The 27,500-nt window shown below is 43.6% G+C and overlaps 1 protein-coding gene across 4 annotated transcripts in view; it reads left to right on the plus strand.

The window, feature by feature from the left end:
- LOC125038207 overlaps positions 1 to 27,500 on the plus strand; it is a 233,639-nt gene that overhangs the window by 149,507 nt on the left and 56,632 nt on the right. For all 4 annotated transcript variants that reach the window (XM_047631611.1, XM_047631612.1, XM_047631614.1 and 1 more), the window contains exon 5: positions 117 to 212. In XM_047631611.1, coding sequence (XP_047487567.1) covers positions 117 to 212 — 96 coding nt within the window. The remainder of the gene's footprint in view (positions 1 to 116; positions 213 to 27,500) is intronic.

A 27,500-nucleotide genomic window follows, 5' to 3' on the forward strand; every position in this document is an offset into this window, starting at 1 on the left:
TTTTCTTGGCCATACATATACTGTCACCTGCAAATGCCTAACCCCATTTTTTCTCGACCACATACTACAAGCAGCAACAAGTAACTAACCGGTGTCTTTGTTTGTGTTTGTTGCAGCAGGCAGTCGTCGCAGTTCGTCCGGCCAGTCGTCGCCGTCGGTGCAGCACAACCTCGCCCCCGCCTACTTCCTCACGCCTGTCCTCTGCGTTCACTGTGAGTTCGCGTGCACTCGCCTTTGGGCTCGTTGTACTAAGGATTTTTTTTGTATTGTTGTTGTTATTATTATTATTATTATTATTATTATTATTATTATTATTATTATTATTATTAATATTATTATATGTATATATATACCATATACACACACACACACACACACACACACACACACACACACACACACACACACACACACACACACACACACACACACACACACACACACACATATATATATATATTTATATATATATATGTATATATAATTGTGTGGGTGTGTTTTTCGTAGTATTCATTTTTTTTCTTTTTTTTCTATTTCTGTCTTGGCGTTTACAGTGTGATTTTTGTGATTTGTTTTCTTGTCATCTTGACTGTGATTTTCATTTTTCCTGTTTATAGTGTTTTGATATCTATCGTTTTATATTGTTTTTTTTCCTTTCTTTTAATTTTCTTATTTCTTCGCCGTCATTTTCTCCTCAGTGGTGTTTTTTTTTTTTTTTGAGGAGCAAACACGGATGATTGGAATAATGTGTAAAATTTTCACGAATGGGATAGTTAAAGTGTTTTTGGTGTGAGTGCAGTAATAAATGTATGATTTCTTTCATATATACTTAGGTATTTCTTATGATTTATTATTATTGTTATTATTATTAATATTGTTATTATTATTACTGTGTTATTTGTATTAGTATTGCTACTAGTATTATTATTAGAAGTAGTAGTGTTATTGTTATTTTTGTTATTATTATTATCATTATCATTATTATTAATAGTATTAGTATTAGTATTAGTAGTAGTATTATCATCATTATTAGCAGCAGTAGTAGTATTGTAATACCGGAATTAACCATGTAAAAGCTACAAAGGATGTATTTTATCATAAAATATACATCATCCATTGGAGGAAAGACGTTGACATTTTAGCGTTACGTCGAACACTAATTTTGTTGCTGGTTCAGCTACTCGAAGAAAAGTAAACATTGTGTTCGATTGTGCTGACACTTCAAAAAATTTGCCATTCCTTTGTATTTCCATTTTCTAATTTTCTTATATTCTTCAAGTTCTATGCACGCGTAAGAAATATTGGGAAAATCTTCTCTTTGTAAAATGTTTTAACAACGAGGGTCAGGAGGACGTAATGGAACAAGGTAAGTAAAGTTTTATGAGCCTTGGCAACTCGAGGTATGTTGATGACATCATGCAAAATTTCGCTTGGATTCGGGGGGGGGGGGGGGGGAGTGTCCGCAACCGGTTGGAGCCTTGCTTGAATTCTGCGCTTGAAAAATGTTCTTCACCTCATTCACTCACTAAATCTTTGTCTCTTGCCTCCCTCCCTCTCTCTCTTTTCTCTCTCTCTCTCTCTCTCTCTCTCTCTCTCTCTCTCTCTCTCGCTCTCGCTCTTGCTCTTGCTCTATGTCTACCTTTCTGTCTATCTGTCTATCTATCTATCTATCTATCTATCTATATCCTATATCCACCTCCGTCGCCCCTCCAAAAAGTCTCCACTCGTTAACCATTTCTTTCCAGTTTCCTCTCCCGGGGACACCTAATGAGCCAGCGCTATCTCGCCCAAAATCATGCGTTTTTTTTTTTTTTGTTCTTTCTTCTTTTTGCCCCATAATTCTGTTGGTTTCCAAATATTTCGAGTCGTCCGGGTCGGTTGCATATTAGGAGCGAGGGCTCTCTCTCGCGGCTGAGACCAACCAGTTACCGAACTTATATAACGACCTCGGGAATTTTCACAGTCCTTTGAAGGTCAGCGGGATGAGGGGCGTGGGCGGTGTTGTCAGGGAAGGGGGTGGGTTTTCTTGGGTGGGTGGGAGGGGGGGTTATGGGGGATTCTTCGGGGGAGTTATAAGGGGTTTCTTGGGGGGGGGGGAGTCAGGGTTTTCTTGGTGAGAGGTTTGAGATTGTTGTAGGGGTTAGTTCCCAGGGTTTTTTGTTTTTTTTGTTTGGGGGTGTTGTCAGGGGTTTGTCAGGGGTGGGATGGGATGGGGGGGGGGGTCCAAAGTTGGTTGTCAGGGATGGCTTTGTAGATTAGGTAACAGGGTTGGTTAGGGTAGGTGGCTGCTGCTGTTGTCATGATTGGTCTTCGAGGATTTGGTGTCAGGGATAGTTTTTCCGGGATGCACTGATGGGGGAAAAGATGTCTGGGATTTGTTATCAGGATTTATCAGGGATTCGTTTACAGGATATAAGGGATTAGTTGTCAGGATTTATCGGGTATTTGTTGTCAGGATTCGTCAAGGATTTGTTTTCAGGATATAAGAGATTAATTGTCAGGATTCATCAGGCTTCTGTTGTCATGATTGCTTCTGAGAGTTTTCAGGGATGATTGTAGAGTAGTTGTTAGCGAGGAGGATATAGGGGGGGGGGGGGCGTTGGATATAGGTTTGTTGCATCTCCTCAAGATGAAGGGACGGGCGGACGGGCGAGAGTGAATGAATGGAGTCGACGCTCGGTTGATCAGGGGACACCGGCGCCTAATCCCAAAGGCGTTGATTGGTCGCGTAGAATGTGTAGAATGTGACAATAACATTGGCTTTTGGACGGGGTCGGGGTAGGAGGAGAGATTGGGAAGGGGAGAAGGGGAGGGGAAGGGGAGAAAGGGAGAGGAAAGGGAGGGATAAGGAGATAAGGAAGGTGTGGAAAGGGGGGGGGGTGAGGGAGGGGAAGGGGAGGAGAGGAGGAGGTGGGAGGGGAAGATGTGAATGAGAGGGGAAGAGGAAAAGAAGGAGAAGTATAACATGAAGAGGAAGGGGAGAGCAAGAGGAAGGGGGAGGGAATGAGGAAGAGGAAGAGGAAGAGGAAGAGAAAGAGAGAGAAAAAGGAAAGGGAAAGAGAAAGGAAGAAAAAGAGAAGGAGGGAGGGACGGAAACGAGAAACTTGAGTGGGAAGAGAGAAGAGGAAGAGAAAGGAAAAAATGAGAGGGAAGGGAAGAGAAGGGAAAGAATGAGAGGGAGGGGAGGAGAAGGGGACGAGGGAGGGGAGAGGCGGAGGAGGCGGAGGAGGAGGGATGCTAGGAAGAGGGTGATTGGCCATGCTGTAAGATTAACGCGGCGTTGTAATGAGGGCGTGTAAATGATGAGGGCTGTTGATGAGGTGATGGTCAGGAGGAAATGTTGATGAGTTTCAGTCTCGGGGGGGAAATTGCGGCGTGCGAGAGGCGACGAGATTGGTGGTTTGAAGTGTGGGTTTTCTCTCTCTCGGTCTTCCTTTGTCTTTTCTTTTATTTTATTTTATTTTCGTTTCTCTTTGTGGATTTCTGTCTTTTTTTTTTTTTTTTTTTTTTTTTTTTTTTTTTGGTTTCCTTGTATATATATTTATTTCATGATTTTCTCTTTCGGTTAATTTTTTTATCTTCATTTCATGATCTTTTTTTTCCCCGTTTCATTTTATATATTTCTTTCATGATTTTTTTCTTCGTTTTATACATTTTTTTTCGGTTATTTTTTTATATATGTCTTTCATGATTTTTTACCGGTTATTTTTATATATTTCTTTCATACTCTTTATTGTTGGAGATTGGTGCTTTATACGTTTTTTCTCTTTCATTCCCTTTCTTTTTCATTCTTTCAGCTTAGGGATACATATGTTTCTGGATTTCCGTTTTTTCTTACTTTTATCCTTCTTTTCCCTCTATTCTGTTTTTTTTTTTTTTCTCTCTCTCTCTCTTACAATATCTTCACGCGTTTCTTTCTCTGCCTTTTCTTTTTTTTTTTTTTTTTTCTCTCTCTCTCCTACAATATCTTAACGCGTTTCTTTATCTGCCTTTTCTTTCTTCTTTTCCTTTTTCTGTCTCTCTTACAATATCTTTATGCGTTTCTTTCTCTGCCTTTTCCTTCTGCTTTTCATTTTTTTTCTCTCTTTGCCTTTTCTTTCTTATTTTCCTTTTTCTCTCTCTCTCTTACAATATCTTCACACGTTTCTTTATCTGCCTTTTCTTTCTTCTCTTCCTTTTTCTTTCTCTCTTACAATATCTTCACGCGTTTCTTTCTCTGCCTTTTCTTTCTTCTTTTTACTTTTTCTCTCTCTCTTACAAATATCTTCATACGTTTCGTTCTCTGCCTTTTCTTTCTGTTTTTCATTTTTTCTCTCTCTCTCTTACAATATCTTCATGCGTTTCTTTCTCTGCCTTTTCTTTCTGTTTTTCATTTTTTTCCATGTACAAATAATGCGTCAGGTCTTTACCACGGGCATTCGTCCTATTGTGAATCCCCGAGGGCGCATTAGTCAGAGGCTCCCCCGCTGTTGTGACAGAATCACTCAGACATGATGAAAGGAGGCTGGCGAGATGTTCGACGCGTCTCGGGCGGGCTGGGCTGGTGCCGTGGGTGTGTGTCGTGGGCTTTGTACCACGGGCTGGGTGCCTGTGGGCTTCTTGATGTGGGCTTGGGTGTTGGGTTGGTTCGCGGACTTGGGCTGTGGACTTGTGTGTATAGTTGTACCATTGGGTTGTAATTGTGGGGTACTACCATTGGCTTGTAATTGTAAGGGGTTGTACCATGGGCTTGTATCGTGGGTTTGTACCATGAGGTTGTGTGTGGGTTTCTCCGCGGATTTCGGGCCTGAACCATGCAGCTATTTAGTATGTGGGCCTGTACCATGGGCACCTGTACACTGGCTTGTATACCATAACGTGTGCGTGTGATCGCGCGCGTGAGCCTGTGCCATGGGCTTTCGGAACGGCTTCCCCTCCTTGGCGCGAGGGGCGTCGCAGGCGGGGGGGGGGGGGGGGTCGCGAAGTTTGCTTCATAGAGCGTGCAGGACCAGAATCACAGCCTCCCTTCATAAACATATCGTTCGGAGACACATTATCGACACGAAATGGAAGGAGCGCGGATGAGGTAAACCGGGTGCTCTCCGGCGGCTTGAGCGTGCGGGCGGGCGGGCGGGCGGGCGGGCGGGGGTGGGGAGGGGGGGGAGGCTATGGGAAGTATTGGAGACCGGCGAGCGTGTGGGAATGGGCACTGCGGGGCGGCCACCGGTACGCGACCTTGATAAATGGTGTTGTTTTTGAGGATGGCCCGGTGATTGTGGGCGGCAGAGAGGGCGGGGGCGGGGCGGGGGAGTGAGAGAGGGACGGGTTGTGCGTTGGGTGGATAGAAGGGGAAATCGGGAAGGGTGGGGGTCTGGAGGGTGAGGGTTTGGTGTTGGGGGGGGAGGGCCTGGGTTGCAACCATTAGCCACACCTGAAAAATTATCTGGATCTTTCTGCCTTGAGTGCTCCTCTGGTGGTGTGGTGAGCTCTTCTCCCTCTTGATTCTTCTTCCTCTTCCTTTCGCTTTCTTCTTCCTCCATCTCATCTTTTCTTCCCCTTTTCCTTCTCTTCCTAATCCTCCTCCTCCTCCTCTTCCTCTTCCTCTTCCTCATCTTCCTCTTCCTCCTCTTCCTCCTTCTCCTTCCCCACCTCTTCCCCCTCCTCATTTTCTTCCTTCTTGTTTACCGATATCAGTTCTCCTTTCCCATTTTGTTCTCGACTTTCGTCCAGTTTGTTTTTTCTATCTCGGTCCTTTATTTATGTTTTCCTTCCTTGTTTGTGTATTTGTTATCCTGAGCTAATGATGAAACGAGTGAGAGCGCTGAATCGTTACGTCATGAATAAAATCTCAATAAATCAAATTGGTCTATTATCTGTGTTATTGTGCGATATATATTAGGCCTATATGCTGTGTGTGTGCGTGTGTGTGTGTGCGTGTCCGTGTGCGTGTGCCTGCGTCTGCGTGCGTGCGTGCATGCGTGTGTGCATGCGTACATGCGCGCTTGCGTGCGTGCGTGCGTGTAGAATTATGTGTACAGTATACTATTTTATCATTCGATCTATATAAGGGACATGATTTTATATATCATGCACAGAATGTAATACCACATGTCATTTGCATGGAACTTCATCTTAAATTTATTTGACTGATCTCTTCTTCATTAAGGGGGAAGGCGAAGGAAGGGAGAGGGGAAAGGACGTTTTAAGGGGGCTGTTACGTCTCGATCGCTTGCTTTATCGCCAGCGAAATCCTTTGAAGGAGGAAAGGGGAGGGGGAAATGGGGTAGGGGGCGAGAGGGGAGGGGAAAATGGGGAAGGGGGAGGGAGTGGAGAGGGGAAGGGGAAGGAAGAGGAGAGGGGAGAGGTGAAGGGGTGAGAAAGGAGAGGAGGGAAAGGGAAGGAGAAGAAGGAGGGAGAGGTGAGGAGAAAGGGGAAGGGCGGGGAGGAGACAGGAAGAGGGAAGATGAGGGAGAGGAGAGGGGAAGGGGGTAGGAGAGGGGAAGAGGGTGGAGAGGAGAGGGGAAAGGAGGTTTTAGGGGAACGTCGCTCGCTTGCTTCCGCTTGATTTCTTTTCCACGGCCAAACTTTCCAGGTAAATTACGTAAGTTTAGATAAGTTATCGACAAGTTAAGACGTCGCCTCGACCGGTTTTTTCCTTTTTTCCTGGTGACCCCCGAGTTTGACCTATGGCCAGCGGGGGGGGGGGGGGGAGTTGAGTACGTCCTCCTCGTCTCTTTTATCCTCTCATCACTCTTTCTATCTCGCTATCCATCTATCTATATCTTTCTATCTCGCTATCCATCTATCTATATCTTTCTATCTCTAAATGAATATATAAATATTATTTTATCAATCAGTCTCTCACTTTCTTTCTCTTTCTCATTCTCTTTCTTTCTCATTCTTATTCTCATCCTCATTCTTTTTTCTCTTTCTCTTTCTCATTCTATTTCTCTTTCTCTCTCTGGACTCTTTTTCCATAGGCATCGCTTCTGACAAGACTTTACTAGACCTGACCCCTGACCTGATTAGAAGGGAGTATTGGTAAACTTACTAGAACAGTTGCAAGGCTCCCGTGAAACGACTTTATCTATGTCCCGATACGGCAATACTTAGGATGACTACGCCGATAAATTTCAATATGTGCATTATCTTTAAAAATATATATATATCCTCAGATACATAGAAAAATGATCACTCATCACCGGAAAGGGGAAAGAAAAGTAGCTGATAAAGAAACGAATTAGATACTTAGAAATTAATACTGTAGACGAAGAAACGAAAGGAATGTAGGCCCTTGGTTACCGCAGGAGAGGAGCACAGATTGCCTTCTGCGTGTACTAGCACGGGCATCTGAGGGTGACAGGTGCACTCTAGTGGAATATCAATTACCGGAAGTGACTTACACACTCTCAGGGCAACCCTTATGGAAAGGGGGTGGGGAGTGGGTTCGTGAAGGGATTAGGGGGGGAGGGGGCTAGGGGGGAAGGGAGATATAAGGGTGACGTGGCGACTAGTATTGATTGATATGAAGAAGGATAATGGGCTGACGTGGCCTTCCGGCTTCTTGCCCGGGCCTGCCACTGGTCCGGTGCCACGCGCTCCTTCGCTCCTTGGGGTTCAGTGGGTACGGACAGACATACATACATACGTACGTACATATATACATATATACATATATACATATATACATATATACATTTATACATTTATACATTAATACATTTATACATTTATACATTTATACATTTATACATTTATACATTTATACATTTATAAATTTATACATTTATAAATTTATACATTTATACATATATACATATATACATATATACATATATCCATGTATACATATATACATACATACATGCACACACACACACACACACACACACACACACACACACACACACACACACACACACACACACACACACACACACACACACACACACACAGAAATAATCTACGCGAAGTAAACTTGTTGCAAGACCGTAGCTGGTGTACTAAAATAGCACGGCCTTTTCCCACTCGAATGGAGGGGAAGAAAGGAAGGGAGAGAGAGAAAGGGAGGTAGGGGAAGAAAGGAAAGGAGAGAGAGAAAGGGAGGGAGGGGAAGAAAGGAAGGGAGATATAAAAAGGGAGGGAAGGGAAGAAAGGGAAGGAGAAAGGACAGTTGCGCGGCCAGGGAGGAGGTGTGGGCGGCCGGGATTCGATCTGTAATATGTGAAGAGGGATTTGCGGGGGAGGGGAGTCGAGGGTTGGTGGGGTGTGGGTGGGGGTGGAGTTGGGGTTGGGGTTGGGAGGGAAGAGGGGAGTCCTTTGAGGTGCTGCTTCCCCTTATTACCACCTCCCCCTCCTTTATCCCCCGGGCGAGATTAGATATGAAGAGAGGATTGGCTCTGTCGTGTTTCTGGATTTTGTGAGTAATAGATATTTATTATAATTATTATTATTATTGTTATTATTTTTTTATTATTGCTATTATTGTTGTTGTTGTTATTATTATTATTACTATTATTACTATTATTATTATTGTTACTATTATTACTATTATTATTATTGTTACTATTATTACTATTATTACTATTATTACTATTACCACCACCATTATTGTTACTATTGTTGGTGTAGATAATTCGTTGTTGTAATTATTGAGCCTTTATTATTTTCATTTTTATAATTGATATGAATATGAGGACGGTTATGAATTATGTTGCTATTTAGAGTTTTGAATTAGGTTTTTTCATGTTTTCTTGTCTATTTTATGTCACTGTTTTTGTCGGAAAGTATGTGTCTCTTGCGACATACTGTAGTTCTTCCTCCCATTTTCCTTGTACGTGATTTTTCCGAACATTTATTCCTTCTGCTACGAATTTGCCGCCGTTCTTTTCCTCCAGTTTCGCAACGGGCAAACGTGATCACGACGAACCTGCATTGCTTACCCGAAGGTCGTCTTTTCGACCTGCATTGTTGGGCGTCAGCGCCTCGTTGCCGTCGCTGGCGCCGCCGTCCAAGGGCTGGAGGGGCGGTGGGTATGGCACATGCGCACGCATATGTATATACGTAAACGCACACGCACACGCACACGAACACGCACATACATGCAGACGCACATACATGCACACGCACATACATGCACACGCACATACATGCACACGACACATACACACATACATGCACACGCACACATACATGCACACGCACATACATGCACACGCACATACATGCACACGCACATACATGCACACGCACATACATGCACTCGCACACGCACACATACACCTACGCGATATGTATATATATATATATATATATATATATATATATATATATATATATATATATATATATGGGTGTGTGTGTGTGTGTGTGTGTGCATTTATGTATGTGTGTGTATGTATGTATATATATATATATATATATATATATATATATAAATAACACATACACATAATGATGTGTGTATTTAGTCTTTCGTTATACATAGTGCAAAGGTTATAGCGCACAAGCAAGCAAGGTGTTGACTGGAGGATTGATGGTTGAGGGGGGGAGGGGGGAGGGGGGAGGCGGATCCCAAGTCTGTTAATTGGATCCTTGAGACACCGTGAGGGATTACTCTACACGGAAGCAAGAAGGAAGACGAGGGGGAGGAGAAGGAGAGGGGAAGAGGAGGAAGGAGGAAGACGAGGAGGGGGGAAGAAGGAGAAGTTAGAAAGGAAGGAGTGAGAGGGAGAGACAGAGAGAGACAGTAGACAGAAATAACATCAAATGGAAGGATAAAACAAATAAGGAAAGATTAATTTAAACAATAGTGATAAGAAGAAAAAAAAAAGTATAAGAGGGAGGAATAAAATGTAAAACCGGGGTTCTTTAGTCTCCTCAGCAGCCTTTTAACCCCTCTCCCCCCAGCCCCCAGCCCCCAGCCCCCAGCCCCCAGCCTCCAGCCTCCAGCCCCCCCCCCTCCCTAGCCCCCCCACCCCTCAGCCTCAGCCTCCAGCCCCCAGATCTACATTCCCCCCCCCACCCCCAACCCCCCCAAGTGCTATTGAGCGGCGCCACACAAGGTCCGCGATGGTTCCAAGAACTCACCTTTGTGTCTTTACAAGTCGTTAGGGGATGTGTGACGCACGTCGGAGATGAAACCGGAGACGGAGGAGGGAGGGAGGAAGGGGACAAGGGGAGGAGGGAGGAAGGAGGAGGGAGGAAGGGGAGGAAGGAGGAGGGAGGAAGGGGAGGAAGGAGGAGGGAAGAAGGGGAGGAAGGAGGAGGGAGGAAGGGGAGGAAGGAGGAGGGAGGAAGGGGAGGAAGGAGGAGGGAGGAAGGGGAGGAAGGAGGAGGGAGGAAGGGGAGGAAGGAGGAGGAAGGAAGAGGGAGGTGGAAGGGGGAAGAGGGAAGAGGAAGAAGTTAGGGGAGGGAGGGGGAAGGGAGAATGGTAGAGGGATGAGGAGAGAAGGGTGCGAGAAAGAAGGAGGAGGAGGGAAGAAGGGAGAAAGGGAGAGGTAAGGGAGGAGGAATCACGAGGAGGGAAGAGGAGAGAGGAGGAGAAAAGGAAAGGAGGAGTGGGAAAGAGGAGGAAGGGAGGAGTGGGAAGGAGGAGGAAGGGAGGAGTGGGAAGGAGGAGGAAGGGAGGAGTGGGAAGGTGGAGGAAAGGAGGAGTGGGAAGGAGGAGGAAGGGAGGAGTGGGAAGGAGGAGGAAAGGAGGAGTGGGAAGGAGGAGGAAAGGAGGAGTGGGAAGGAGGAGGAAGGGAGGAGTGGGAAGGAGGAGGAAGGGAGGAGTGGGAAGGAGGAGGAAGGGAGGAGTGGGAAGGAGGAGGAAGGAGGAGTGGGAAGGAGGAGGAAGGCGAGGAGTGGGAAGGAGGAGGAAGGGAGGAGTGGGAAGGGAGGAGGAACGGAGGAGTGGGAAGGAGGAGGAACGGGAGGAGTGGGAAGGAGGAGGAAGGAGGAGTGGGAAGGAGGAGGAAGGAGGAGTGGGAAGGAGGAGGAAAGGGAGGAGTGGGAAGGAGGAGGAAAGGAGGAGTGGGAAGGAGGAGGAAGGGAGGAGTGGGAAGGAGGAGGAAAGGGAGGAGTGGGAAGGAGGAGGAAGGGAGGAGTGGGAAGGAGGAGGAAGGAGGAGTGGGAAGGAGGAGGAAGGAGGAGTGGGAAGGAGGAGGAAGGGAGGAGTGGGAAGGAGGAGGAAGGGAGGAGTGGGAAGGAGGAGGAAAGGAGGAGTGGGAAGGAGGAGGAAAGGAGGAGTGGGAAGGAGGAGGAAAGGAGGAGTGGGAAGGAGGAGGAAAGGAGGAGTGGGAAGGAGGAGGAAAGGAGGAGTGGGAAGGAGGAGGAAGGAGGAGTGGGAAGGAGGAGGAAGGGAGGAGTGGAAGGAGGAGTAAGGGAGGAGTGGGAAGGAGGAGTAAGGAAGGAGTGGGAAGGGAGGAGGAGGGGGGAAGGCGAGGGGGAAGGGGAGGCGGAAGGGATGACGGCAATTGCGATGGGGGGACGGAGACCGAGGGGAAGGGCGGGAGACATGCAAGGGAGCCGAGGTGATGCGTATGAGGTGAGGCGAATTCAGTCGAGGTGGGGGAGAAAGAGCGAGAAAAGGAGGAGGTGAAAGGAATAGAGAGTGAGGCGAGATAGAGAGAGGGGAAAGAGAGAGTGAGTGGATAGTGTGACTTGGAATGAGGTTAAAAGAAATGTAATGGAAAGAGGATGAGCACTAAGAATAGAGGGAAACGTATACATATACACTTACACACACACACACACACACACACACACACACACACACACACACACACACACACACACACACACACACACACACACACACACACACATATATATATATATGTATATGTATGTATATATCTATGCATATATATGTATATGTATGCATATATATGTATATACATATACATATATATTTTTAATATATATATACACATACGTATACATACATACATACATACATACATACATACATACATACATACATACATACATACATACATACATACATACATACATACATACATACATACATACATACATACATACATACATACATACATACATACATACATACATACATACATATACATACGCGTATATGTATGTATGTATGTAGATATATGATATGATGATTATGAAAATTTTATAATAAATCACCGGCCTGATGAAAAAATATTTTAATGATGATTTTTAAGACAAAGAAATGTAGGAGAAGAAGAACGAAATGTGGGGACTTGTTGAGGAGGAAGAAAGGATGGTAAGACGGGAAGAAAAAACAGGAAGAAAGTGAGGGAAAATGTAGGAAGGGAGAGGGAAATGTAAAGGGAGAAAGAGAGAAAAGAATAAGAGAGCGAATATAATCCGAAAAAAAAGTTAAATACAAAATTGAGAGAAAGAGAATATTGATTCAAATTGGTAGTAAGGGAATCGATTATACGTAAAAGTAGGAAAAAAGGGGATGGGGGTGGGGGGGGGGAAGAAAGAAAGAAAGAGTCCTTGGGCGTTTTTTCGTCTTATGCTTTCGAAGGAAAGTTTAGAGGAGATAATGAATAGAGAAGAGGAGGATGTAAACGGAAGTGAGGAAGAAAATTAAGAGAAGGCGGGGGGGGGGGGTAGGGAGGAGAAAGTCCAAAAACTAATCTGGGAAAGAGGAAGTTATTCGTTTGGCCCAAAGGAAACGCAAGTCAGGTCAGGTCAGTTCTCAGACGAGGCAGGACAGGTAAAATTATTGCTGACGCCAAGGAGCAAAGCGCGAGCCAACAGTCAGCACCAGTAATCAGAGAAGAGAGTCAGAATCTCAGCAGGGGGTTTTGAACACGGAATCAGCGCCCGTTCTCAGAGGCATCTGAATTAGCATAGCATCAGCATCACAGCGAGATCCACCCTCAAGTCGCTCAAAGGCATCGGGCATCCATTGAGTATTGCCTACGGAGGCACCAGGCGCGGAACCAGCAGGTCTCAGACTCAGTCAAGATCCAGTCTCCGGCTCAGTTGGACGTAATCAACACAATCGTTGTCAGAGAAACTTCAGAGACTTAAAAAACGGAGAATCGGAATCAAGTCTCTGAGATGTATTAAACTTTGTCAGCACTTTTTTTTTTTTTCCTTTTTTTTAATATGTAAAATTTGACATCAGTCTCTCAGTTCTCACCGGCAAGACACGTCGATCAGCTAGAGCTCGCACGTGCCACATTCCTTCACCATTACCCTTGTATGAGCAGCCGTGAGGAGGAGCCACATTCCCTCATTATTATTCCCCTTTCTTGTACGCTGATTTATACAACGAGCCTGGGAAAAATGCTCTAGAACCCCCTCCCCCTCTCTCTTCTCCTTCATTCTGGCTTTAATGCCTGCGGGAAACAGCGGGGATGTGATTATATTACCACGGGGATCGGCTCACTCTCCCCGTGGGCGGAAGAGCTTCGGGGGCTGGGAGGGAAAAGGCTCTTTTAATTTTTTTTTTTTTTGTTTTCCTCGTTTGGTCATTTTTATACGGTTCTCACCTGTGTCTGTGTCTGTATTCTTGTTCTTTCTTTGTTTCAGTTTCTCTTTGTTTTTTCCATTCTTCTCTTCCCCTATCCCATACCCTCCTTCTAACTACCCCCACCCTCTATCTCTCTCTCTCTCCATTTCCCTCTCCCTCTCCTTCTCCCTTTCCTTCTCCCTTTCCGTTTCCCTCTCCCTCTCCCTCTCCCTCTCCCTCTCTTATTCTCCCATCCTCCCTCTTCTATTTCCGTCCCTCTCTTCCTTCCTTGCTGCCTCCATCCATCCCTCCTTTCTTACTAATGTTCCAACTCGCCATTCTACGAGAGAGAAATATGCAGCAGGGGAAACTCGTGTGTTAAGAGGTCGAAATGTAATGAAAGTCCCTCCCTATATCACCTTTACGGAACTCCGCTTTGATGGTTGGCTATGCGATTTTCTTATTATATTTTTAACATCTTTTTAAGAAATAGATGAATCATTAATACTTATTGGTGTATTTCTAATATTAAAACCGTTCTAGAACGACTAGGTACCAAGGTCAAAAGAAGGAGAAAACCCACGAGAAAATATTGCGGTGCGGGGGAGAAATAATGAGTTATCTTGTCGTTGTCAGATGCGCTCGCGAGTGGATGTTTGATTATTTTTGTTTATTTACTTTTTTGCTTGTTTTTGTGCTTGTTTACTAATTAGGTTGTTGACGCTTATTTATTTTGTGATAACCAGACGGAAAAGATTTAATAAAAAGAGTAAAAGGATAGGGTTGTAGTCAGGCTTCGTTTATAAATTGTTTAGATATTGTTCACGGAACCTACGCTAGTCGATATGTTATCTCTCTCTGTTTCTCTCTCTCTCTCTCTCTCTCTCTCTCTCTCTCTCTCTCTCTCTCTCTCTCTCTCTCTCTCTCTCTCTCTCTCTCTCTCTCTCTCTCTCTCTCTCACTCATATTTTTCAATATATTTATCAGTCTGTCTGCCTGTTTGCAAGTCTGTCTGTCTCCGTGTAAGTCTGTGGCCTTCGCAACATCTACAGTTCACGGAGAGTTTTATCGTGAGATATGAATACTGTATGTGCTTTTATCTGGTACACAGAGTCACCTCCTCCTGACCTCTGCATCTTCTCTGTATGTGTGTACATGCGTCCGTGTGCGCGCGCGCGTTGTGTGCAGTTTTGTTATTATCTGATCGTGAGAATATGCGGAGAGACAACCTCCAGGGCCACAGGCGTCACGTCATCCCGTCAGCGCTCCTCTCGGCCCTGATGCTTAAGAGCCGGAGGATCACATGTCGGGGGAGAGCGGGGGGGGGGGGGGGGGGTGACGACGCCGCAGGGTGGATCGAGTGTCCTTCCGCTCCCTTCGTTCATGCCGATCGCCGCCGCTCGCGTGACCTCTGACCTATCCTTTCCCTGGGGTCGTCTGGCCTCCGCGGGAAAATGTCTGTTCCGGGGAATGGTCTCGTGTCATGGCTGCCTCGCTGGGTGTTTGTTGCGTGGCTACGACGAAGAGGAGAGGGAGAGGGAGGGGGAAAGGGACAGAGTAGGAGAGGGTAGGAGGAGTAGCAGAGAAGTGGGGGGGGAAAGGAATGGAGAAGAACGGGGCAAAGGGGGAGAGAAGGGGCCTAGAGAGAGGGGGGAGGGAGATTGGGGCGAGAGAGAGAGAAGGAAGATTGGGGCGAGAGAGAGAGAAGGAAGAAGGAAGAGAGAGAGAAAGAGACAGACAGACAGACAGACAGACACACAGACACAGACAGACAGACAGACAGACACAGACAGAGACTGACTGACTGACTGACTGACTGACTGACTGACTGACTGACTGACTGACAGACAGACAGACAGACAGACAGACAGACAGACAGACAGACAGACAGACAGACAGACAGACAGACAGACAGACAGACAGACAGACTGACTGACTGACAGACAGACAGAGAGACTGAGGTGGTGGGCTAAGATGGGGTGTGAGGGTAACAACGCCATGCCTGGCCACCAAAAGCGAGACATTGGGTCTGCAGTTGTTAGGGATGGAGGTGCATCTCTAAGTCAGATATGCAACCCAAGCGTGCTCTGGCTGACAGGAATTTGTTTGTCATTTCGTTTTGTGAATTTGTAAGATTGATCGAGACAAGCAGAGTGAGAGGGAGAGAGAACGTGATTTGTACAGATATAAATAAAGAAGTCGTGTCGGATACACATTTTTTTTTTTTTTAATTATTATTATATATATATATTTTAAATGGTTCAGTAAGACTTAATGGGTATTGTGTTTTACAGTAAATTTTTCAAATGTTTAATCATTTCAACTCAAAAGCATGTTCATGTTGTCAGCCCTGATATCCTTGTCCTAACGAAGAAGGCCTTGTAAGAAACTAAGAACCAGCGGACAACTATCCTGTTCAAACCGGGATGGTAGAGAAATATCCTGTATTAACCAGAATTGGTAGTTAAATGCGGCGCGCAGAACCCGTAGATTTGTGATCCGGCAGGGTGTTCACGGAAAAGAAAACCGGACGTTATTAATGCGGACAGTAGTAATGCTTCTGTAATAAAACAGAAATATATATATACTATATTGGAGGGTTATCGATGATAAAGTGAACATTATTTTATTAATTTTTATTTTATTCATTTATTTTTTTCTTGATTATTTATTATGTTGTCATTGCTTGATGTCTGTCATGTTTATAGTATTTGATATACCTATAAAGAATATTATGTAATCTTAACTGATTAAATGTCTATATGAATCTTATATCGCATATAGACCTTATATGAAATCTTAAGACGAAATGATTTTAATCGAGTTACACTAAAGTCGAATAACATTTACCTAAGTGAAACTAGCCATATATCAATATTTACCATCTAGGAGAACGGGGATACGAAAAAGAATGAAAGGAAAAAAAGAGTGAGAGAGTCCCACTTGAGAATCTATGAACTAGTTATTGTAGTTTTTTCCGCGTAGCAACTGTAGGTGAAGCGTCTACGAAAGCATTATTGATGCGCTGGAATTTCATACCACTGTTTTTCGTGCTGAGGACGATTTTCAACAGATATCTGACGGAGAAAATCTGCCTGAATTAGAGTTAATACACTTTTACGCAAGTATTACGTATCACGGGAATGCCTTTCTGATGCCTGAGTGAAACGCTTTTTTTGTAGTTTTGATTTTTTGATGTATAAGGCATGAGTAGAGGCATTACAGTCTTTAGTGAGCTATTCCGTGAGCACTGAGTGAGTCATAGGTTCTGTTTTTATTCTCCCTCGTTCTATCTGATTTGTTCCCTGTTGAGTTTCTCTTTTTCCTCAATTTCTCTCTTTTTCTTCTTCCTTTTCTTCTTCTGCTTCTACTTCATCTTCTTCGTCTTTCCCTTTCTCTTTCTCTTCCTCTTCCTCTTCCTCTTCCTCTTCCTCTTCCTCTTCCTCTTCCTCTTCCTCTTCCTCTCCTCCTCCTCCTCCTCCTCCTCCTCCTCCTCCTCCTCCTCCTCCTCCTCCTCCTCCCTTCCTCCTCCTCCTCCTCCTCCCCCTCCGCATCATCCCTCTTCCTCTTCTCTCTTTCTCCTACGCATCCTCCTCCTGCACCACCTTGCCCTCCTCCTCCTACAGGACCCCCTTAGCTTCCTCCTCCCATTTCCTCCTCCTCCTCCTCCTCCTCCTCCTCCTCCTCCTCCTCCTCCTCCACCTCCACCACCCCATCCACCCTCCTCTTCTCCATCTCCATCTTCCGCTCTCCAATATAGCATCTGAAAATCTAATAAGACGCTGTGGAATTTCTTATAAGAACTTCTCTCCTTCCTTTTTTTTTTAATCTATCTCTACACTCATTCGTGGGAAAGGGCATAAACAAAAAAAAAACAAAAACAAAATAAAAATGATAAATAAAAACACAATATCCGCATCGCTCATAAATTGCTTTGGTTCGGCAAGGTGGTCTTTTAACAATAAATGTTTCCCAAGGAAATGTCGCGCAGTTTACTTTGTCTCGCCTTTCTTGTTTGTTTGTCTGTTTGTTTGTTTCTTTTTGTTTCCGTTTTCTTTTGAGAGGCGGGGATACGATGGGATAGAAGGAGGCTTAAAGAGATTGGGAATTAGGGGATAGAGTAGGATAAGGGATAATGAACGAGGAAGAATGAGGGATGGAGGATTAGGAAAAAAAGAATAGGATAAAGGGTACCATTCATTGAAAACAAGAAAAAATGAGGATAAAGATCAAGGAAATTTGTAATAATGTGTTTTAACCAATGATATAAATAAATTGGTAGGGTGTACGGTATCATAAAAATAATCAATAAAAATAATAAGAATTTAATGAAATTAGTAAGAATCGGTAAGAATCAATAAATATCAATAAAGGATAAATATAATAAAGGGTAATTAAGAATCGAGAGAAAGCTACGACAGAACAAAGTACGCTCCAAAGAAAATGAGAAAGAGGGAAAAATGACGATAAACGAAGATAATTGCGGGAAGAAAGGAAAGGAAATACCAACGGACAAGTAAACAGTTAAAAAGAAAAAAGAAACGAAAGGAAATACCAACGTTAGAGGATAATTAGGTGAGAAGGGGAAGGAGATTATGAGATAAATGAGACGAAGCAAATGACGATAAGATTAATGAAGAGTGACGATGTTTAAATGAAAAAACAACAACAACAACAAAAAGCGAAAAAAATTTAATCGCACAATGAATATTCGGGAATTCAGAAATATGCAATAACAAGAAATCAGAAATCAGAGAGAAAGAAGGAAAATATGGAGAGAAAGAAGGAAAATATGGAGAGAAAGAAGGAAAATATAAAGACAAAGAAGGAAAATATGGAGAGAAAGAAGGAAATTGTAGAGAGAAAGAAGGAAAATATGGGGAGAAAGAAGGAAATTGTAAAGAGAAAGGAAAAAGGAAAAAGAAAGTAGGAAAATGTAAAGAGAAAGAAGGACAATGCAGAGAGAAAAGGGAAAATTGTAGGGAGAAAAAAGGAAAATGTAGAGAGAGAAAGAAGGATAATGTAAAAAGAAAGACGATAATGTAAAGAGAAAGAAGGACAACGTAAGAAGAAAGGTGGATAACGCAAAAAGGAAGAAGGAAAATGTAAAAAGAAAGAAGGATAATGTAAAGAGAAAGAAGGAAAATGTAAAGAGAGACCCAAGAACTAAGTAATGTTATAGCTCCTCCGTCCGCGGCTTCTTGCTCCTTTCCCCGAACACGAAGACATCATGATGCACAGCAGAAACAATGGTGGGAAATCCGATGCGAGTGGGTAAGTGGGGGGGGGTGAAGGGGGTTGGAGGGAGAGGAGGGGTCGGGGGGTAAGGGAAAAGGGGGGAGGAGGAGAGGAGAGGAGGGGGAGGGGGAGAGGAGGGAGAGAGAGGAGGAGCTGGTGGATGTAAGAAGATAGGGAGGGGAAGGGGAGGGGGGAGAGGAGGAGAGGGAGAGAAGTGGGAGAGGGAGGAGGGGAGGACATGAAATGAATTTGGATAATGGGGAAGTTAGTGTGAAAGGAGATAAGAAGAAGGGGGTGGGAAGAGATGAGAGGGAATAAGATGGGAAGAGGGAAGGAGAGAGGGAGGGATGATGTAGGAATGGATGAAGGGAGGAAGGGGAGGGAAGGGTAAGGGGATTGAACGGGGGGTAGGGGGGATAGAGAGGAAGTGGAAGATGGATGGCGAAAATGCATGGAGAGAGGGGTGGTGAAGGGGAAAGGAGGGGGGGGGGGCGAAAGGAAATGGGAGGGGAGAAGGAAAGGGGGAAAGAAGGGAAAGGGTAGGTAAGGGAATAGAGAGGCGGAAGAACAGAGGAAAATAAGTGGGAAGGAATGGATTACATGGACATACAAACATACATACAGAAGAACGAAGAAAAAAAGAGGGAAGGGAATGGAAAAGAGGTTAGATAAAGGAGGAGGAGGAAAGGGGAAAAACAAAAGCAGGGGATCGGAAATGACAAATACAAAAGACATACAGTAATACAAACATATTTACATGAACCATATTCATGTTGACAAATGTACAAAAGGTATGAATGAGAATGAATGTCTTCACAATACAAGAGATGTATTTGATTATATCTATGTCGGAAATACGTGTATTTCTGACGAAGATATAATCGAAACCGGTCAAATACATCTCTTGTATTGTGAAGATATTCATTCTCATTCATACATACTGACATATATTGCATGCATACATGCATGCATACTAAAATGCTAAAATACATAGGCTAAAACACATACATACTAAAATACACACACATACTAAAATTCACACACATACTAAAATACAGACATAATACTAAAATACATACATACATAATAAAATACATACATACATAATAAAATACATACATACATAATAAAATACATACATACATAATAAAATACATACATAATAAAATACATACATAATAAAATACATACAGACAGACAGGCAGAGGCGGAAACAGATCAAACTAAACTTGAGGCGACTGCTCACGGGGCATTATCGCGAGGGACCGGAGATGGACGACAGAAGACGCGGCTGAGGAGACAGAATCGCCGGCAAAGAAAACGGAATCGAGAGTAAGCGACAGCAGAAGAAAGCGAAGAAGGAATGACGCGGGAATTAAGCCGGACTGAATGGCGGTTGGTTTTGAGGTTGGAGGGTATCTTCCCGAAGCGGCTGCGTCGGCGGTGGCAGGCGGTGGCGCGGCGGGAATTGTGGGGGTCGAGGAAGAAAGTGAATATTAATGCCAAGGTTGGGAAATGGCGAACGAGGGGTTCGTTGAGATACACGCATGCATACAGACATGTGTATAAGCACGTAAGCTTATATATGCATATATATATATATATATATATATATATATATATATATATATATATATATATATATGTATATGTGTGTGTGTGTGTGTATATATATATATATATATATATATATATATATATATATATATATATACATACATACATACACATGTATATGTATACATGTATACATGTATACATATACACATATACATGCATACATACATATATACATATATGTATGTATATGTATGTGTATTTATATGCACATATATGTTTTTGTGCAAAAGTGTTTATGTACACACACGCACGCACACACACACAAACACACGCACACGCACACGCACACGCACACGCACACGCACACGCACACGCACACTCACACGCACATATATATATGTGTATATATATATATATATATATATATATATATATATATATTAGAGACGGAGACAAGAGATCCAAGCGATCGCTCGCATGCACGCATATGCTGTATCTCAAGTGCAGCAAGAACATCCGGCACTCGCCCTCCCACCCCATCCCCCTCCCCCCACCCCCGGTCACCTCCCCTTTTTCTTCCCGTGTCGCCTTCCCGGCAAACCAGTTCCCGGTACAAAGTTCTCATAGCAACATAGGATCAGCGGACGGCGCCTACGTGTCTAGTGGCACGTACCATCTTCAAGAGTCAAATGGCTAGGGGGGGAGATGGCAGCGCGGGAGGGGGGAGGGGGAGACGGGAAGAGGGGTGACAACAGGAGAGGAGAGGGGGGGGAGGGGAACGAGTGTAGACGAGAGGAGGAAGAGGGAGAGGGGGATAGGAAAGGAGAAGGGGGTAGGAGAAGAGGAGGGGAGGAGAGGGGGAGTGAAAAAAAAAATGCTTTTGTGTGTCATTGTTTCGTTTCTATTCGGTCTTTAGCGCCGTATTTTTTCTGATATTGTCAACGTCATCTCGATCTCATTAAGAAAGGAAGACAAAGAGAGAGAGGGAGAGAGGAGGGGATTCGAGAGAGAGAGAGAGAGAGAGAGGGAGAGGGAGAGGGAGAGGGAGAGGGAGAGGGAGAGGGAGAGGGAGAGGGAGAGGGAGAGGGAGAGGGAGAGGGAGGGAGATAATCCTTGACATGCGAAGCTTAACAGATTCCAGGAACACGCTTATGAAGTAACCAGGCACTTACTCAGAACTGGTGCTTGTTATAAAGACCGTGGAAGCGGACACGCACTCAACAGATAGGCACGCAATACATACATGAATACATACATGCATTGCTACATGGATACATGTATTACATTCATACATACTTGAAACCATACATACAATACAACCATACATGCATACGCATATACCTACATACAACCATGTATATATATATACACATTCCTGTGAGCATACCTCGTATGGTGGTAGCACATACACACAAACACACTTCTGATATTAAAGAATGGATGACCTTTGTGCACTGTAATACTTTCTTCATTACTTTTTATAACATTTTCTATTTTCCCATCCTTCCCTCTTCCCTCATTTTTCTTTCCCCCATTTTCCTTCTTCCCTTCCCTTCCTCGTTTTTCTTCCATGACTCGGTTTTCTTTTCAATTCGGCTTGTTTATTGTTATTAATTATCAAAAGACTAGGCCAAGATTATTGTGCTAAATCATGGTGCTAACTAATCTCGTAAACTTGGGATAAATGAGCTCTCTCAGTTTCAGTTTCAAGTTTCTCCTTAGCCTTCCTCCACAATTCTTTTGATCCTCTCTCTCATTCTCTCTCTCTCTCTCTCTCTCTCTCTCTCTCTCTCTCTCTCTCTCTCTCTCTCTCTCTCTCTCTCTCTCTCTCTCTCTCTCTCTCTCTCTCGTGCCGACTTACTTCACAAAAAAAAAAAATGTTTATTTTTGGCGTTGTCTCCCCGCGCGCGGATAAAAACAGATCAGCTTGGTTCTTTCTGTGCAAAGGAATGTTGCACAAGAATAGAAATATTTATTTTTATTTTATTGATTTACTCTTTTTGCCATTGCACCTGTATTCTGGCGTTACCTCGATAAATCTCCTTTTGATCATAAGGCTTGTCGATATATTTTTTCTGTAGTTATTATTGCATAACCTGCCCAGGGTTGAGGAATTTAGTCTCAGGTTTATTTGTGGCACGCGTGTGTTTGTGTGCGCGTGTGCTTATGTGCGCATGTTATGTGTGCGTGTGCATATGTGTGCATGCGCGTGCTTTGTTTGTGTGTGTTTGCTTTCATGCGCAGTTACATGGCTAACATGGCTGGTATAAATGCATTTGGGTTTGCGACGCAACACGGCTGTAAGCAGATAGGGTCCCATCTTGGGTAGGGGAAAGGGGGGGGGAGGGCGTTGAGGGAATTAGGCAAGGAATAGGTCCTTTGATTGGCCAGCGAATTAAACAGATTAGGGCGAAGGTGCCCCTGCTAATTGGAGATGGGCGCAGATTAGACCCCTGAGAACCCGGACAATTAGAGGCCGCTTAGCGCTTTATTCTTTATAGTTCGTGCGAAGGTTGTGGGTCGGGCTCGGGCGCCGCCGGTGGTGGGCAGTTCTCATATTATGATCATTATCATCATCATTATTTTTATTATTTTTATTATTATTATTAGTAGTAGTAGTAGTAGTAGTAGTGTTAATGATGATGAGTAGTAGTGTTAATGATGATGATAATAATGATAGTAATAAAAAATAATAATGATGATCATCATCATCATCATCATCATCATCATCATCATCATCATCATCATCATCATCATCATCATCATCATCATCATCATCATCATCATCATCATCATCATCATCATCATCATCATCATCATCATCATCATCAGTTTCTTATCCTTCACCACATTATCGACTGCAGTAAGATCTCTGTAATTGGCCTGTCAGTTAAAGTTGGACCCTGTGCTGGTAAAGAGTGAGAGAGAGAGAGAGAGAGAGAGAGAGAGAGAGAGAGAGAGAGAGAGAGAGAGAGAGAGAGAGAGAGAGAGAGAGAGAGAGAGAGAGAGAGAGTAAGAAAAGTGAAGAGAATAACATTAATCACGGTGCCTCTTTCATGGAACATCTTGTTATAGTTGTACCTTAGATGTGTAGCATGATGGTCACTGTTATTATGTTGTTATTGTTATGATTTCCATTATAGTTATTGTTGATATTGATATTTTATTATTAATATTATTATTGTTGTTGTTTTTGTTCCTGTTATTGATTGATTAATTTTTGTTTTCAGTATTGTTATTGTGTTTATTATTACGATGATAATGATAACTGTCATAATGATGATGATCATCATAATAAAAAATCATAATGTTTTCGATATTACCAGTAACGTTATTTGTTTATCCGGCTGTTGTTGTTATATTCATTTTGATATTTCGAAAAGTATCTGTTTTTCTATAAATGTAGCTGAAAAGGCCCCAGAAATGCTCTTTCTTTTCAATTATCCTGGTCGTTTGTTATACTTTTCTTTTAATGAGCCTGTTAACATGCAGATATCAACAACAGTAACAGCAACGTTCTGCATCCTGATGTAACGTTTGTGTGTCCTGGATGAAGGAGAAAGGGTCGGGTCTTTTACGGTAATGATATCATTAGAATGCAAATAGATATACTCCTACTCTGAAAATGTGAAAAATTCTTATCGTGATGGGAATATATTTTCGTTCGCGTTTTCTGTTTTGTTTTTCTTATTCTCCATATTTTTTATATTTCGTTTTCTTTCTTCTTCTTTTTTTTTTTCATTGGATTCTTCCTTTTCTTCTTCTCCGTCTCCTCCTCCTTCCATTCCTACTCCTTCTTTCTCTTCCTCCCCCTTCTTATCTTTCTTTTTTTGTACGTTTTGGTGGTTCAGAGACTGCTCTTGTTTTCTCCCTTTGTGTTGGCATTATGGCTAAACCTCTGTATATTTAGTTAGGAAATGTTTTTTTTTATACTTAGCATCTTAACTTAACTTTCTTCACTGTCTACTTTCCTTCTTCTCTTCCATTCCTACTTTCGCTTCTCCTCTCTCCTTTTAAAATACGTTTCCTCGCCTTTTCCGCCGTGTTTTATATCATTGAGAAATGATTGGATTCAGTACACTGTACTAAGATTTTATTTTTTCGAAGGGAAACCGTATTTTTTCCCATTAGTGTTGTTTATTAATTTATTAGGAGAAGTAGGAGGAGGAGGAAAAGGAAGAGGAAAAGGAAAAGGAAAAGGAGGAAGACTAGGAGAAGGAGGAGGAGGAAGACTAGGAGAAGGAGGAGGAGGAAGATGGAGAAGGAGGAAGAAGGAGAAGGAGAAAGGAGGAAGAAGGAAGAAGGAAGAAGGAAGAAGGAAGAAGGAAGAAGGAGGAGATGGAGTAGAAGAAGAAAGAGAAGGAGGAGGAGAAACAAGAGAAGGAGAAAGAGGTTTAGGAGGAGGAGGAGGAGGGCGTAAGGTGACCTTATTCAAGTCTCGGTAGACATGGTGTTGCTGGCCACCCGAGGGGACGCCGGGCGGGTCGGACGGAGGCTGCCTCGCGACCGCCCGCACGCCCGCACGCCCGCTCTGACCCGTTCGTTCTGGGGGCGTTTTTTTTCTGGGTTCGCTCCTCGTCAGGGATTCTTGGATCTCTCTCTCTCTCTCTCTCTCTCTCTCTCTCTCTCTCTCTCTCTCTCTCTCTCTCTCTCTCTCTCTCTCTCTCTCTCTCTCTCTCTCTCTCTCTCTTCTCTCTCTCTCTCTCTCTCTCTCTCTCTCTCTCTCTCTCTCTCTCTCTCTCTCTCTCTCTCTCTCTCTCTCTCTCTCTCTCTCTCTCTCTTTCTCTCTCTCTCTCTTCTCTCTCTCTCTCTCTCTCTCTCTCTCTCTCTCTCTCTCTCTCTCTCTCTCTCTCCCTCTCTCTCTCTCTCTCTCTCTCTCTCTCTCTCTCTCTCTCCCTCTCCCCCTTTCCCTCTCCCTTTCCCTCTCCCTTTCCCTCTCCCTCTCCCTTCCCTCTCTCTCTCTCTCTCTCTCTCTCTCTCTCTCTCTCTCTCTCTCTCTCTCTCTCTCTCTCTCTCTCTCTCTCTCTCTCTCTCTCTCTCTCTCTCTCTCTCTCTCTCTCTCTCTCTCTCTCTCTCTCTCTCTCTCTCTCTCTCTCTCTCTCTCTCTCTCTCTCTCTTCTCTCTCTCTCTCTCTCTCTCTCTCTCTCTCTCTCTCTCTCTCTCTCTCTCTCTCTCTCTCTCTCTCTCTCTCTCTCTCTCTCTCTCTCTCTCTCTCTCTCTCTCTCTCTCTCTCTCTCTCTCTCATTCTCTCCTGCCTCATTTGTTTTATTCCTTCTTTCCATCTCTCTTTCCATAGTGAAAGGGTTTCGTTAGTGCTGTTGTTTACCTCCCTTTCTTGTGATTCTTCTCCATCTCCTTTTTCTCTCTCTTGCCTGGTATAATGGGGATTCTGAGATGGTGTAGAAATCTGTTCTCTGTTCTTCCTTTCATCTTCAATGCGGCTGTGTAAGGTCTGTTTGCTCTGCTATCGTCTTTCCCCGTATAGCGGTCTTTCGTTAGCACCCTTTATTCCTTTTCTTTCTTTCTGGAAGGTTCTGTTCTTCCATCTCGCTGTGTTCTGTTCCGCTCCGTTCTCTTTCCTTTCGCTATTATTCTCAGTTCTGCTCTGCCGTTCCCCCTTCCGTTTCATTCCGTGTTGTTCATTCTCGTTGCGTTTCGTTCCGTTCCTGTTCCGTCCCGAGTTCTTCATTCCGTTCCGTTCCGTTCCCTTTCCCTTTTTCCTTTCTCAGTTTTCCATTCCCTCCCCTTCTCTTCCCTTCCCTACCCTTCTCTTCAATTCCCTCTCTTTCCATTTTCTTCCCTCTCCTTCCCTTCTCTTCCCTCTCCTTCCGCGGATGGAGGAGAACGAAAACGAGGATAAAGTGAAGTAGAAAGATCGGAACCAGGAATATTGGTAATGACGATAATGATGGTAATAGTATTAATAACAATTTTAGTTATAATGATGGTAGTCATGATGATGATAAATATGCTAATGATAATAGCAATAATAATAATGATAATGATAATAATTATAATTATGAAAATAATGATAATGATGGTGATAATAACAATAACAGTAATAATGAGGGTAATAATAATGATAAAAGTAATAATAATAATAACAGTATTCATAATGATGATGGTAATAGTAATATGAACAATGATATCGATAATCGTAATAATGATAATGTTTGTGAAGCTGCGAAGAAGAAAAGGAGCGCGTCTGGCCCCCCTGCGCGCCGAGAGCGTTCTCCCGAGGCGAAGGCTTCGGGAGGAGCGTTCTCGCAGCGGCAACAGGTGGCAGATGGTTGCACGAACGGACTGGATTCGCAGGCGGTTCGAGGCGCGAGCGAGAAGGGGGGAGTGACGGCGGCGTGGCGCGGGGGGCGGTCGGGTAGTCGGGAAGTCGGGAAGTCGGGAAGTCGGATAGTCGGATGGGCAGGTAGGGAGTCGGATGGACGGGCGGGGAGTCGGGATAGTCGGTGCCGTGGGCGGTGGGGTTGGCGAGTAGGGGAAGTTGATCCACTTTAGGCAAGCTGGGATGGAGAGGAAGGGAAAAGAAGAGGGGAAGGAAAAATAATGGGAAAATTAGAGGAATTTAGGAGAAAGAATGAGAGAGGAAGGGGAGGTTGTGAATGAAAATTGATATGAAAATAAGAAGAAAGAAGTAGAGAGGGATAAGGGAGAAAAGAGGTAGAGAGGACGGAAGCTAGTTAAAGGAGAAAGGGAGTAAGAGACAGGCGAAAAAAGGAAACGGATGAGAATATATATAAATACACATCTACCTGTGTCCGTGCATTCACTCATTTGCCTAATATTAACTTAAACAAAGGTTCCACTCACACACACAGAGACCATCCCCTACTGCTCAAACCCGACGTCCCTCTGTGATAAAACAAAACAGCATGCAAAAAAGAAAGAGAAGAAAGAAATAAAAAGAGTCTACCACGGTGTCATTGACCACACAGTGCCCTCGCTCCTGGTAATAAGAAAAGAGGTAATTATATCCTCCGTTACCAAGTCTGACGAGCAGGGACGCCGCTATGCGAGTTGTGACTAATCGGTCTCGTGCGAGTATCCGCGGCGAGAGAGAGGGAGGGAGACGGGCACATTTTTTTTTTTTTTTTTTAGATTTGTTCGTTTGCCTTTTTTTATTTGTAGTCATTTATATTTTCTTGTATTTTTAACTTTTATTTGTGTTCTCATTAAAAAAAATATATATATATTATTATTTTGTATTTGTATTTTTATTTGTAATTGTTTCATTTTCTTGTATTTTTTTTTTCATTTGTGTA

Source organism: Penaeus chinensis, chromosome 24 (genome assembly GCF_019202785.1).
Source record: "Penaeus chinensis breed Huanghai No. 1 chromosome 24, ASM1920278v2, whole genome shotgun sequence".
Taxonomy (NCBI): Eukaryota; Metazoa; Arthropoda; class Malacostraca; order Decapoda; family Penaeidae; genus Penaeus; species Penaeus chinensis.